General features: G+C 38.8%; 1 protein-coding gene across 3 annotated transcripts in view; it reads left to right on the plus strand.

Moving 5' to 3' along the window:
- Positions 1–14,481, plus strand: part of PCSK5 (proprotein convertase subtilisin/kexin type 5) — a 294,987-nt gene that overhangs the window by 85,019 nt on the left and 195,487 nt on the right. For 2 of the 3 annotated variants that reach the window (XM_034773743.1, XM_034773745.1), the window contains exon 4: positions 13,025–13,168. In XM_034773743.1, the coding sequence (XP_034629634.1) occupies positions 13,025–13,168 (144 nt within the window). Of the gene's footprint in view, positions 1–11,478; positions 11,497–13,024; positions 13,169–14,481 lie in introns of those variants that run through there. The other variant, XM_034773744.1, reaches the window with a different exon arrangement.

Genomic DNA, 14,481 nt, shown 5'->3' on the forward strand with positions numbered 1-14,481 from the left:
TTAATCTCCCACAAATCAAAATTAATTTGCTTCTCATTGTCCTGAACCTGTTCACTTGAATGTATGTATCATCTTATGTTTAAGTAGACCTGTTATTTCATTGCAATTGAGTGTTATTTGGTTTTGTGGATTATTTTATGTGCAACTTTCAAGAGCCAGATTAGTACAAAAAGTGGTCTTGGCTTCCACAGAAGGTACACTCCCAAAATGAGCTTAGATTGTCACAGTGCAAAGGGATTATATTGTGGATGCAACAGAATGCCTGGGTGCATACTTTCCTGTCTCCTTAGAAGATTGCTTTTTCCTTGGAGACTTTTAATTTTTTAATCTAGAAGTCAGGTCCTCAAGGAATCCATTTTGAAGCACTTGGAGGAGAGGAAGGTGATCAGGAACAGCCAACATAGATTCACCAAGTGCAAGTCATGCCTGACCAACCTGATTGCTTTCTATGATGAGATAACTGGCTCTGTGGATATGGGGAAAATGGTGGACATGATATACCTTGACTTTAGCAAAGCTTTTGATACAGTCTCCCACAGTATTCTTGTCAGCAAGTTAAAAAAGTATGGATTGGATGAATGGACTATATGTGGATAGAAAGCTGGCTAGATCGTAGGGCTCATCGGGTAGTGATCAATGGCTCGATGTCTAGTTGGCAGCCGGTATCAAGCAAAGTGCCCCAGGGGTCGGTCCTGGGGCCGGTTTTGTTCAATATCTTCATTAATGATCTGGATGATGGGATGGATTACACCCTCAGCAAGTTCGCAGATGACACTAAGATGGGGGGAGAGGTAGATACACTGGAAGGTAGGGATAGGGTCCAGAGTGACCTAGACAAATTGTAACTGATCTGTAACCAGCAAGTTTGGAGTCATCTGTAGATTACTAGCAATGTTTTTATATTTTCTTCCTGATCATTGATAAAGATATTGAATAACATTGGGTCAAGACGAAATCCCTGTGGGACCCCACTGGACCCTGTAAAATGCTGATTCCCCATTTACAGATTATTTTTTGAGATCTATCAGTTAACCAGTTTTTAATCCATTTAACATGGGCTGTGCAGATTTTGTATAATGCTTTATTTTATTTTTATCAGAATGTCATGTTGGACTAAGTCAAATGACTTACAGTAGTCTAAGTATGTTATGTCAGTATAGTTACTTTTATCAGCCAAACTAGCAAGTTATCTGGTCCTGCTGATTTTAAACATTTTAACTTTAATAGTTGCTGTTTAATATCATCCCTAGTTACTAGAGGGAAAGAAAGCATTTCTTAATCACTATGAGATATGAATACATCATCCCGCTTCTTTCCAAATATAGTACAGAAATATTTATTGAATAATTTTGATTTTTTAGCATCAGGATTGACAATTTAACAATCCTTGTCTGATATTGGACCTATTCCAGTGTTAGGATTTCATTTATTCCTGATCAATTTAAAGAATTCCTTTTTTATTATCCTTAACCCTATTGGCTGTAGATTTTATGATTATACCTTTAGCTTCCTTTATCCATTGTCTGCATTGCATAACTGCCTATTTGTACTCATTGCTATCAACTTCCCAATTTTCCATTTGTTTTATATTTTAAAAATATATATATATTTTTTTTACTTTCACTTCCCTTCTTAACTAGGATTTTTTTAAAGTAAGATGCCTACTTGCAAGATTGCAGAATTGTATTCATTTGGTATCTAATAAAACATTCTTAACTCCCAATTATAATTAATATTTTCATTAATGACTGGGATAATGAAGTGGAGGGTATGCTTATATAATTTGTGGTTGACACTAAGCTAGAAGAAGACAAGATTAGAATTCAAAATGACTTTGACAAATTGGAGAATTGGTCTGAAATCAGCAAGATGAAATGCAATAAAGACAAGTGCAAACTACTACACTTAGGAAGGAAAAATCGAATGCACAGCTACAAAATAGGGAATAACTGGGTAGGTGGTAATAATGCTGAAAAGAATCTTGGGGTTATAGTAGATCACAGATTGAATATGAGTCAACAAAGTGATGCAGTTGCAAAAATGGCTAATATGATTGTGAAGTGTATTAACAGGAGTGTTATATGGAAGACACGGGAGGTAATTATCTTGTTGTATGTGAGGTCTCAGCTGGAGTACTTGATGCAGTTCTGGGTGCCACACTTCAAGAATGATGTGGACAAGTTAGAGAGAGAATCCAGAGGAGAGTGACAAAAATGATTAAACTGACCTGTGAAGAAAGATTTAAAAACTTGGGCTTGTTTAGTCTGAGAGGAGAACACACAATAGTCTTCAAATATGTTGAGGGCTGTAATAAAGAGGACAGTGATCAATTGTTCTTCATGTCCACTGAAGGTGGGACAAGGAGTATTGGGCTTAATCTGCAGCAAGGGAGATATAGGTTAGATATTAGGAAAAGCTTTCTAACACTAAGGGCAGTTAAGCTCCAGAATAGGCTTCCAAGAAAGGTTTTGGAAACCCCATCATTGGAGATTTTTAAAAACAAGTTGGAGAAACACCTGTCAGGGATGGTCTAGGTTTACTTGGTCCTGCCTTAGCACTGGTGGCTGGAGTTGATGATTTCTGAAGGTCCCTTCCATCCCTACATTTCTATGACACTATCATCATTCACATTTTTATATTTACATTTTTCCTCCTACTGTTTTGCTCTCTGATTGATTTCAGCTTTGGGAAGATGGTGCAGGGAGGTACATTTTAAATCTCCCTGTTCTACAGAATGCACTTGGCCCATTGTATTTAATGATTGCCAAAGTACTCATATTTAAAACTTGAAACTGTGCATAATCAGTAACATTTTCTTAACATTATGAATTTGACTATCTGTGTGATCATCATGATAGCTTTAAAGCACAAACTGACATGGTAAACCCTCCATTAGCCTTGTTGTGAGTGGTTGTAGTATTGGGTAAATAATGTGCAATTTCCAAATTGTCTGCTTACAAATTTACAAGATGTCCTTAATAGCTCCAAAAATCTCATTACATTATATCAAGTAAATTGAAAATATCTTTAAAACACATGTCGCGTACTTACATGATACAATATAATAGCTTAAAAAAAAAAGCTGAAATTCTCTCTATGGCACAGACTTGTTACATTTCCATGAGAGTTTTCTTTTCTCTTCCTTTTATTATGCTGCCACTTTACCTTGTACGGTATTTTTCATACAAATTGTATCCTACAACAATTTACACAGTTAAATAATACAGCCATAAAGCTGAAAATAACAACAAAGTGAAGGAGAAATGAAGAGGCATGAATAAGGGAGAAAAGATATGTTTTCAGCCAAGATTTGACAGGAGATAAGGCAAAGGGATGGATACAAGAAGTCAGTTCTATTTGACAGAAGCTGTGTAGATGAAGGTTCTCCTCCCAACAGGGGCGAGATTGTGTGAATGACCAGAGTGAATGATGACAAGTAAAGGGAACAAGGAGCCTCCAAGAGACAAGGTCATAACAGTAACACAAAGCAAAATACTATAGAAACAAGACAAGAATCAATTATTATGACATTAGTAATTTGTACTGTAGATTAATTTCTGGGCGTGTATTGTGTTCCTCTGCTTCATTATGCTCTGATCTCTTAACTCTGTTGTGGGCGTTCCTGTCACCCACCACCTCTCTTTTCTTTCCCTGTCATTGGTGACCTCTGAAAAGTGTAAAGACTCTTATTGATAAATAAAGTTGTTTGTATCTCCTTTCTTTCAAAAGATAAGGCCTGGTCTACACATAGATTTTGTACCAGTATAACTATGTCAGTTAGGGATGTGAGCTTTCACCGAAATAATTATATTGGTATACTGTGGATGCAATTATACTGGTGCCTTATACTGGTATAGCTTTTCCCCCTTCCCTACAGGAATAAGTTATACTAGTATAAAGCACCTTTGTACTGGTATAGTTACAGCAATACAATTTTTGAGGACAAGGAAGTCCTAAGGAAAAAAAGCAACTAAAACCCTCCAAGCTCTACTCCCCACCACACTCTCAAAACAACTTCATGTAGCACTAAGGCTATGACTACAATGATGTTGGCATGTAGCTTGCAGACACTGCACACCTCCCAGCACAGGTATACAGAGGAGTGAGACACTGCTTAGGTGAGTAAAGACATGCCCAGAACTTTACGGTATATACCCTACACATCTCTCTACATGTCCAAGCACTGCTGCGCACATCTACACTACACTGCTGCCTCCTCATTGGCTTTGGCTGCTCTGAGAGCTGCTGGATCCTTTCCCTGCTGCCAGAGCCTTTCACTGCTGCATGTAGCTACACATTGCAGTGTGGATGAGGCCTGCTTTTCTCTGTGGCATGTAGCTACACATATCCTGCATGACACCGCAAGTGTAGATAAGGCCTAAGAGGGTATGTCTAAACTGCAATTAGACATCTGCAGCTGGCTCATGCCAGCTGACCTGGGCTTGCAGGGCTCAGGCTAAGAGGCTGTTTAATTGTGGTGCAGACATTCGGGCACAGGCTACAGCCCGACCTCTGGGACACTCCCACCTCGCAGGGTTCACTTCTGATTTCAATAGTTTTCTGGTCATCATAGAGTCATTCAGGGCAAACAAGGCATGAATTTTAAAATGTGAAATATGAGTTTTGTGTAATCACATGACTCCATGGCACTTTAAGAAAATGACCATATGTCATGAGACTCTCGATAAAATTCTCCAATACTTCTTTCTTTTGTGGGAATTAATGGAAGTCACATAAAAGCACAATGCACAGGCCACAAAAATGGCAGAATGGAAAGAATGATGTATTTGTGGAATAATTCCCCCTTCTTGAATAACACCACTTTGGGTGAGGCTGCACAACTCAGGGCAGGGAGCAGTCACTCTGTGCATATGCTCCTTCCAACAGGATTTCCACAGTTTTTCTTAGACTGGCGTTAAAGCAGGTGAAAACAGCATTAACTTCTGATCCACTCTGATGTCCCCCCAGGCTGAGGGGAGTAGGGTATATGTATAATGGAAGCATCCTCAAGTAAAGGATGGTGCCACAGAGCCCCAAATAAGGCTCTGAATCCATGGGTCTGGATGGATTCTTTCTTCATGAATTCCTAGGATCCACAGGATTGGTAAATTACCTCTCCAACCCTCTCTGTGATCTCAAAACTCACCCCACATGCGGGGAGCATTAGTAAATATTTTTTGCTAGGTTTATCTCCTGCATGTTTTGCTGCAGAACAGTATCATATGATGCACTGTTTCACTTTTTTCAAAAGGAATTTGGCGAACATTGTTTCAGACCAAACATTTTGCCTTAATAGTGACTTTTTTTTGGTTTTATACTTGAACTGTAATTCATTTAATAATTAAATTAATTTAGTGGTATCATGGAGCTGATCATACCATCAGTCAATATGCAGCAAATCTGTGTGTGTGTATATTCGCAAGGTTAGTTATCACCAAATAAATATGAATACTTGATAAACTAGTACATAAATTTAGCCCCCAAGAAAAGCTTTGAACCTAAAGTCCGTGGTAGAATAGATTCATAAATTATATGGCCAGAAGGAACCATTACGATTATTTAGTCTGACTTCCTGTATAACTGGCCAGAGGACTTCCCTAAATTAATTTCTGTTTGAACCAGAGCAGATGTTTCAGAAAAATATCCAATCTTTATTTAAAAATTTCCAGTAATGAGAAATGATAGAATAGTCTCAGTGTATATGTGAGCTAACTATATTCTGAATTGTTCTCCTTTTGGGAAAACCTGAAGTTTAGTGTCAAGTCACAGAGTAACCTGAGTCATTAACTCATTTTTTTTCATAGAGATAAATTAGGTTCTGTTGTCTTGTTCTTGTTTCCCTGTAGCCAATAGATAGTTCTATAAATGTAAGGAATCCATTTACATTGATTCCCTGTTCTGCTTCTCAGTTTAAACAAACTTAACAAATAACGTATGTTTATGATTTGTTTCCTCCCACTGGCCTCTAAATATATTTTACTTGTTTACTTGAAAAATCAATAAAGGTCAAGAGCCAAATTCATCTCCGGTGTAACTCAGTCAAATACGTTGAAGTTATACCAGGGATGAATTTGATGCTAAATATTTAATACTGTATATTTTTCAAATATTTCATTGGAAAGAGACCCAGATGGGAAAAAGTAGCAGTTCAGTAAAATGTGTTGTTTCAGACGTCAAATACTAGTTAATCCAAAGCATCTCAAGCATGAGATGAATCAGTCCCTATAATATCTCCAACTTCTATAGGCCTTTAAAATGCTCTAATCCAAAACTGTTCAGGGGTGAAACTCAGAGGAAAAGAAGTTTCTATGCAGATAGTGTTTCCTATTTAACATGCAATAAATATTAGATTACATTTACGAAAACTAAAATATTTATTTCCTGCAAAAATTCCTCCTAATCATTAATATCCCCCTTTCATTTATTGCTAGCTCTGATGGAAGAGTTTCTACTCAACATTCAAAATGTGATAAACACTCTTGGAAAAAAAGCATTATTTTTAAAAATATTATCCCTTAGTAAACACAATTTACTAACTGTCTGATTTGAAAAGATGAAGAAAAATGAAATCATTCATTCCTGAGTTATATTGTTCCTGAATACATGTTTTCTTTGTTTATATTGAATCATATGGGCCATTTTAACAGTGGATCTATCTATCTATTTAGACTTTTAGAAGGTCATCCTTCACTGTGGTAACTGATGTTTCCTCTCCTCCATTCAAAATGAAGATTGTTTCATATCAAAAGTACCAAATGAACTTGAACCTGGCACCAGTAAGCCAACTCCACTAAAGCTAAAAGCAACTAAACTCTGCTGCTTGCATATATGTACTGACCATCCTGGCAGCTAGTGGTTAACCAGATATCCAACACTGAATTTCTTCTAACAGAAAAGGCAGAAGGTCTCTTCCCTTGACAACCCCTTGGTTAACCAAGACCCACCTTTTGGCCCCATGCAGTTCTGTCCCCTCTATGAATGGATTTTAGGGGGTGATCAAGGCCAAATAATTTGCCCTTGACCATTCTTACTGTTCTACCTGTGTGACCCTGTGCAACTTTACCACATCATATATTCTACCATGCTGTATAGTACAGTGGATGAAGCTCCTAGACCTAAAGAATGTGTACCATAAACTGCAAGGTCTACTGCCTGTGGCAAGACTCTTTTTACTACTGTTCTACGTGAAAATCAGGAAGAGCCCGTCTTTTTACAAGGTTCTTTTTTCCCTGTTGATTTCTGGTTGGGGGGTGGGGGTGGTTGGAAGATTTACTGGGCTTTAAATTACTTGTACTGTTCTACCAAATTAGTTCTAAATCTGCCAGATCTTTGACATGATCTTTAACCACTGTTAACTCAGGAACTGCTGGAAACCAGTGCTTTGTACCATGTGATAGCTTTCAGAGGGCATAACATCAACAATTAATGAGAGATGGACTGTTAAAAACTTGTCAAAGACAGAATAGAATGCCTTATATAGCTTTCCTCTAAATTCATTTTTGGCTCTGGAATTTCACAAGATATTGACTTTCAGATGATTACTGGTTCCTCAGTCTATCGATTCCTTTTTGGTATTGATCCATAACTGGATATAGCCAGTATCAGACCTCTGAAATTAGCACACCAGGCAGAAAACGTTAAAATAATGATAATGACAATGAGCTACATTTGTAAACATCTACTCAGGGTGCAGCGGCAATCAAAAAAGCGAACAGAATGTTAGGAATCATTAAGAAAGGGATACATAATAAGACAGAAAATATCATATTGCCTCTATATAAATCTATGATACACCAACATCTTGAATACTGCATGCAGATGTGGTTGCCCCATCTCAAAAAATATATTGGAATTGGAAAAGGTTCAGAAAAGGGCAACAAAAATTATTAGGGGTATGGAACAGCTTCTGTATAAGGAGAGATTAATAAGACTGGGACTTTTCAGCTTGGAAAAGAGACAACTAAGTGGGGGATATGATAGAGGTCTATAAAATCATGATGGGTGTAGAGAAAGTAATTAATAAAATGTTATTTACTCCTTCTCATAACATAAGAACTAGGGGTCACCACTGAAATTAATAGGCAGCAGGTTTAAAATAAACAAAAGGAAGTATTTCTTCATACAACACAGTCAACCTGTGGAACTCCTTGCCAGAGGATGTTGTGAAGGCCAAGACTATAACAGGGTTCAAAAAAGTACTAGATAAATTCATGGAGGATAGCTCCATCAGTGGCTAGGGATGGTGTCCCTAGTCTCTTTGCCAGAAACTGGGAATGGGCGACAGGGGATGGATCACTTGATGATTACCTGTTCTGTTCATTCCTGCTGAAGCACCTGGAATTGACCACTGTCGGAAGACAGGATACTGGGCTAAATGGACCTTTGGTCTGACCCAGTATGGCCATTCTTATGAGAGAGGATGTAACACAATAACTACAAAACTCCAGGCAAGTCTGGCATTGAAAGAATGTAGCAGATAACAGAAAATCCTTTAATAGCTGAATCACTTCTTTTAAACACTGTGTCTGTTTCTTAATTGCAGGAATAGCTTCCAAACTGTCCACATCCAAGTGATTCTTTTGGCCTCTCACCTCTATGAGACTTGAATTGCAAGTCTGAGGGAAGTTCTAGATCAGTAATTTTCCTCAAAACACCCTTCTCACTTCCTAAGCATTTTTGGAACACAAGAGTCTCTCTACCCCTGCAGAGGTTTCTGATTAAATGTTAACTGTAGTGTCATTAATGTTTTGCAGTTAAACAGTACAAAGAGAAACATCATCCTTTAACTGCTTTTTAAAAAACTCAGTCAAATTATATTGGTTGAGGGGTTGTTACGCCTTTCGATGATATCCTTCAGGCAGTGGGCAAAAGCTAAAATGATGCTCTTTTACTGTGACTAAACTAACTTGTCTGTGGGAAGGTAGGATTCCACGTACTTGCCTATTCTCTGTGATAGAGGTGGAGAAATCAATCAGCAATACTTACATGGATGGATCTGGTAAAAACCTGCCACTCCCAAGGTTTTGTATGTTAACAAAGTTAGTTGTTTGTGAGGTTTCTTTGTTGTTGTTGGTTTTTTTTTTTTTTTTTTTGGGTCTGATTACTGCTGGGGTAGATTTGACCACTAATCAAATTTTTAAAAATCAATATTTTAAAATAGCCAACCAAAAATAAAAATGATCCTTAGAACTTCATATCAATAGAGATTAAGATAAATTAAGCCTCAATCCTACAAATTTAACTTAGTGTGTCTGACTAGTTCCACTGATTGAAGTAAGATAACTCATGTGCTTATGGAAAGTTAAGCAGGACTGGGGGCAAAAACTACAACTACATACACAAAAAAAATCATATTCCAAAAAGGGGGAACAGAGACAATACACTGACATTATTGCGAATCAATAAGATGCTTTAGTACTTGCCCATTGACACAAAGTCCAATTAATTTTAGGCACTTGCTTTCTTATTTTAATGATTATTCATTATTTAGGTAGCTCTGTAAATCTACACAATGCTTTCAATCATTTAAAACACAAAGTCTCTGTCCCAAGGATCTGACAACGTAATTGAGACAGATGAATATGAAACACAAAATAAAGATTAAACACAATACAGTTAAGGAAGAATGATAGAATGGAAGTCTGTACTGGAGATTTCTTGCTAGAAGTGATTTTGAAGGAGAGATTTAAAGAGGTGGAGGAGAGAACTTATAGTGGACAAGAAGTTGGAGGCTGTTCCTCATATTGCACTATGGGATGGTGCTTAACTGCACTGTAGTTGAGGTTGAAAGAGCATTTATGTTAAAAGCTAAATTTTCAAACTGCTTTAAAATCTACAGACCTTATCAGATTGGCCTGAAAAATGGTATGCCAGTTCAGAGTGTGGGGTACAGTTTGTGGTGCAAATTTGGGGCGAGAAGAGCTGATTGTGGGGCAGAGGATTTGTGGTTGAGAGAAGGTTGAATTTGATGTGGAAAAAAGAAAGGGAGCCAGAGACGAGAGAGAATGAAGGAGATGGGAGCATGGAGGCAGAGAACTGGTCAGAGCAGCAGGAGAGGAAGATGATTCTAATAGCAGCATTTTGCCTAGACTAGGAGGGAGAGGTGAGAAGAGAACGAAGAGGCTCCATAGGCATGGTGAGAGATGACAAAGATGTTGTTAGTAATAGGGGTTGAAAGGAAAGGATGGATTTTAACAAAGATGAGCTACAGTTGATATGTGCTTGGCAGAGATGGGGATAGGAATGACGGTGGCTTTATACCACCTTTACATCCCTTATATGCCACCTATGCTATGGCCGAAGGATGGGCTGGGTGTAGAGATATGCCAGCTCTATACTGGCTGGAGATTCTCCTTTGCTGGGAGATTCTCCGACCACCCATTTAGTTTGGCTGTCTTCCCAGTGCTGGAGCACAAAGTGCGGGCCAGGATCTGGCCCAGTATATTAGAAGAATCAGTGAATCATTCACTAATGCGGTAGGTGTATCTTGTCTTGCTTTTTTGTACATATGTGCAGGAAAGAGACCAATGAGAACCTCTGCTGCTTCCCCAGAAGCAGATATTCAGGCATGGGCAGCCTGCTGACATCACTGAGGGAGAAAGGAGTCATTTTCTGGTAGCGGTCCAAGGGCCTTTCAGGGGAATAGGAATCAAACCCCCAAACACTTGCCCAGGGCGAGTGGTGAGACTAGACTACTGATTCTCAACCTATTTACCATTGTGGGCCGCATCCAATACTACCCGTATAGCCTCAAGGATGTCACATGGGCCACTGAGCTGTGCTGATTGGGCCGCAGGTTGAGAACCACTGGACTAGACCAAGAAGCAGAGCAGCCAGAACTGCTAGTTCTTCCCCAGAGGGAAAGGGTCAACCCTAGGAACAATGAAAGGGAGGAGAGGAGGAAAGATCAAGTGGTGGGTTGCATGTTGGTTATTGGGAGTCATTTTTCCCTTTCCTCATTCCCAGCAACCAGGAAGAAAAGAAGGGTGGAGTTTCTGCATTTTGTCAGACTGGAGGGATTATGTGCTGTGTTTCCCACCAGGTGTTGCCCCTCGCCCTCCCCACCTGCAGGAGAATACTTCACTTTTAGTATTGGCTTCTGGCTACTAAGTCTACTCCTCTAGCTAATAGGAGTCTGGTAAATATGTCAAGGCATGATCATCTCGGAGTGGTGAGTCAGCATAGTTCAGTAAATTGACCTTGGAGCAGGGAGGCTGGAACTCCCATCCCACTTCTGCCTCTGACTTGCTCTGTGACCTTGGGCAAATCACTTCGCCCTTCCTGTCTCTGTTTTCCCAGCTGTAAAATGGCAGTAGTCATATTTATCTACCTCACAGCTGTTTTGTGAAGATTAATTGGTTGAAGTCTGTAGTGCACTTTGAAAAATACAAGGGAACTCTATGTGTGAAGCACTGTTATAATCTTTAGCACTGCAGTGATAACACCATCCTGGATGATGGCATTGAGAGAACCCACCCAGACTTGATGCAGAATTATGTGAGTCTTTGCAGTAGTTCAGAATGCTGTTTTATTATCGTTGGTATCTCACAAAGAGTCTTGAGCAGTCTCTGCACAAAGTGTGCACAAAAGGAAGTGTAGAGTGTTGCTAACCTTATAAAACAAGCTGTCTGCACATTTTTGAATGATATACATAACTCTACTTTAAAACCTCATCTAAACATTTCTTTGGAGTTGATCCCTAAAGTTGTACAAATGCCTTGTTTATACAATGCTTAATAGCAAACTTGCTTTAGTAACCTCTAATTAACACTGTGAAAGCCACTGGTTTGTGTATTATATCAAGGTGCATGGGGGGGGGTGAATGGAAGAGGCAGTGATAAGAGCGGTCTCAGAAGTAATCTTACGTTAATTTACACCACATTCTGTGCTAACAAATTGTCTTCAGTGGGGTTACCCCATTCCCCTCCCTCGTGTGTAAGTCAGAATCTGTCCCTTTTTATTTACGTGAACTGTTTAGTTTCCAAAATGCTAAAACATTACATTGAGGTGCATATGCAAGGAAATGGGGAGGGGGCAGTGAACGCTGAGAGCTTTCATGTGGCTACTGTTGCTATGATACTAGGTTCAAGCATTTCTTTCTTTCCTTCTTCTTTTTCCCCCTCCTTGCTCTCACTGAGTTGGAGAAAAGCAACACTGATGAGGGTCTGAATGGTTCGGGCTTCATAGGGAACCACTTTGTTTATGGGTCAGAGACTTGCTAGTGGGGGTATATGAATACCCAAGTGTCATTTCTCATTTCCGTAGCAATCCAGATTTTTTTACGTAAACGGGGGATGTATTCATGTCAGAGGAGAGTCATTCACTTTTTATGTACCCTAATTTCTCTCCGCACCCATTCCTCAGCAAGTTGTACCCCAACATGTTGACTTGTAGCCATCTACAATTCATCAGGCACTTTAAGCTGCAAGTTTTTCAGAGGGTTGTTTTGGTTACAGGTTCTTAAGTGCTGCTCATCTCCTGCTGATATTGCACAAAACCTGCCAAAAGCCTTCTTTTGTAGATAGAAACGAATCTGGATTAGTTTCCAGACATCCAGTAAAGAAATTATACAGCACGTAGGCTCCAAAAAGCAGGTTTTGTTTCCAGGGCTGTTTCTCTACAGACGTTTGTCTGCTTTTATCCACATATAATTTGTTTTGCTGAAAAATTCAAATGCACATTTCCAATGAGCACATTGAATGGTCAGAAAAAAAAAAGTGTTTCATTTTATACAGGGCTTCTAATTGGGCATCATAACTAATAGCCGCCCTTTTCTACTGTTCAGTATTTAAAAAGAGATAAGTGGGTCTAGTGATTTCCATTTCATTTAGCTTTTCTTTTAAATTATCCTGGTATATGTTAATGAAGACATTGATCTTCCGTATCTGCAATTCAAATCAATACAGTCATCTGCTGATAATTTAATTGGTTATGATAATGAATAAGCTAATATTGCAACCCTCCCTCCCCACACTGTTCAATTATCTCCAACATCCAATGTATTTATCTCCTCTTCTCTCTTTAGCACTGCAGTGATAACACCCATCACTGTCAGTCAGATATGAACATAGTAGGTGCTTGGAAGAGAGGCTACACCGGAAAGAATGTCGTGATCACCATCCTGGATGATGGCATTGAGAGAACCCACCCAGACTTGATGCAGAATTATGTGAGTCTTTGCAGTAGTTCAGAATGCTGTTTTATTATTCAGAATTAAGATTGCTGCTTGTAGAAAGATGACTGTGTTGTTCTGGTTGATGGAGAAAAAGAAAGAAAGAAAGAAAGAAAGAAAGAAAGAAAGAAAGAAAGAAAGAAAGAAAGAAAGAAAGAAAGAAAGAAAGAGAAAGAATAGATTTTCTATAACAGCAACAATAATAGGAAGGAAATTACAAAAAGTTATATTTTTTCATATGGAAATAATCTGTAGGATAATATCTTGTATAATGTCAGTTTAATATCTGATATGTCTTCATAAGGAATCTATATCCTTATGGAATATAAGGAGGGGGTTGAATTCAATGATCTCATAATTTTTCACCCCATATCTAAATACTTTGACCTGTGGTCTTCCCACCACCATCACTCTCAGAGCTTTTGAATATGCTACACATCTGCTAATTTCAAGAGTATATAGCTAAAGGGAGAGTATAAATCCTGGTAGGCCAAAAATATTTATTTAGAGAGATAACAGCCCGTTCCTGAAGGTCTTAACTTAATTATATCCTCTTGAGTATTTATTTAAGTTCAAGCTGTCCATTCTATGGCTAGAAAAAATGTAAAGAAAAAAAAGATGTGTGACTTGCACTCATCTGCAACACTTTGGCGTCTTGCCAGTATAGCTCCGTTGATTCCAATGACGTTACCCACAATTTACACTACTGTAAATGAGAGGAGAACCATGCCCTTTGTTTATTGTAAGTTTCCTATGGCCTTATAGGTTTTCTGTCTGCTTGTGTTTTGTCACATTTAAACAATTGGTTTAAAATAAATAGGAATATTTGCTTGACGTACAGAGAAGCTTCTCTCTTGGTAGGTAAACTTTTTGTCTTATCAAAGCTGACATTGTCCTTTCAAGCTATTTAGAATCTCAGGGCAGTTCATTGCTAGGGTGATTATTCTAGGCCACAGGTATAGTCATGATGCAGAAGTGCACAACCTTGGGTATCTTGTTGTTTTTTATGAAATGGAATGTGTATGCTGTACATGAATAGCAGTGAAGAAAACAGATGTGTGCATTGGGGATGAAATTCTCTTGTGCAGAGGGCCAGCACAAAGGGTTCTAGCTGTAGAGGTGAATTTCATCCTGACAGAGCATTCAAGACAGAGGGCATGGCTACCCTTGCAGATGTAGAGTGCTGTGAGTTAAACCCGCCTTCGTAGAGCACAGTAGGGAAAGTGCTGCAGTCTGTCCACACTGACAGCTTCAAGTGCACTGGCGTGGCTACATTTGCAGCACTTGCAGCGGCATTGGGAGCAGTGCAT

The sequence above is a fragment of the Trachemys scripta genome, chromosome 6 (assembly GCF_013100865.1).
Source record: "Trachemys scripta elegans isolate TJP31775 chromosome 6, CAS_Tse_1.0, whole genome shotgun sequence".
In the NCBI taxonomy this organism is placed as follows: Eukaryota; Metazoa; Chordata; order Testudines; family Emydidae; genus Trachemys; species Trachemys scripta.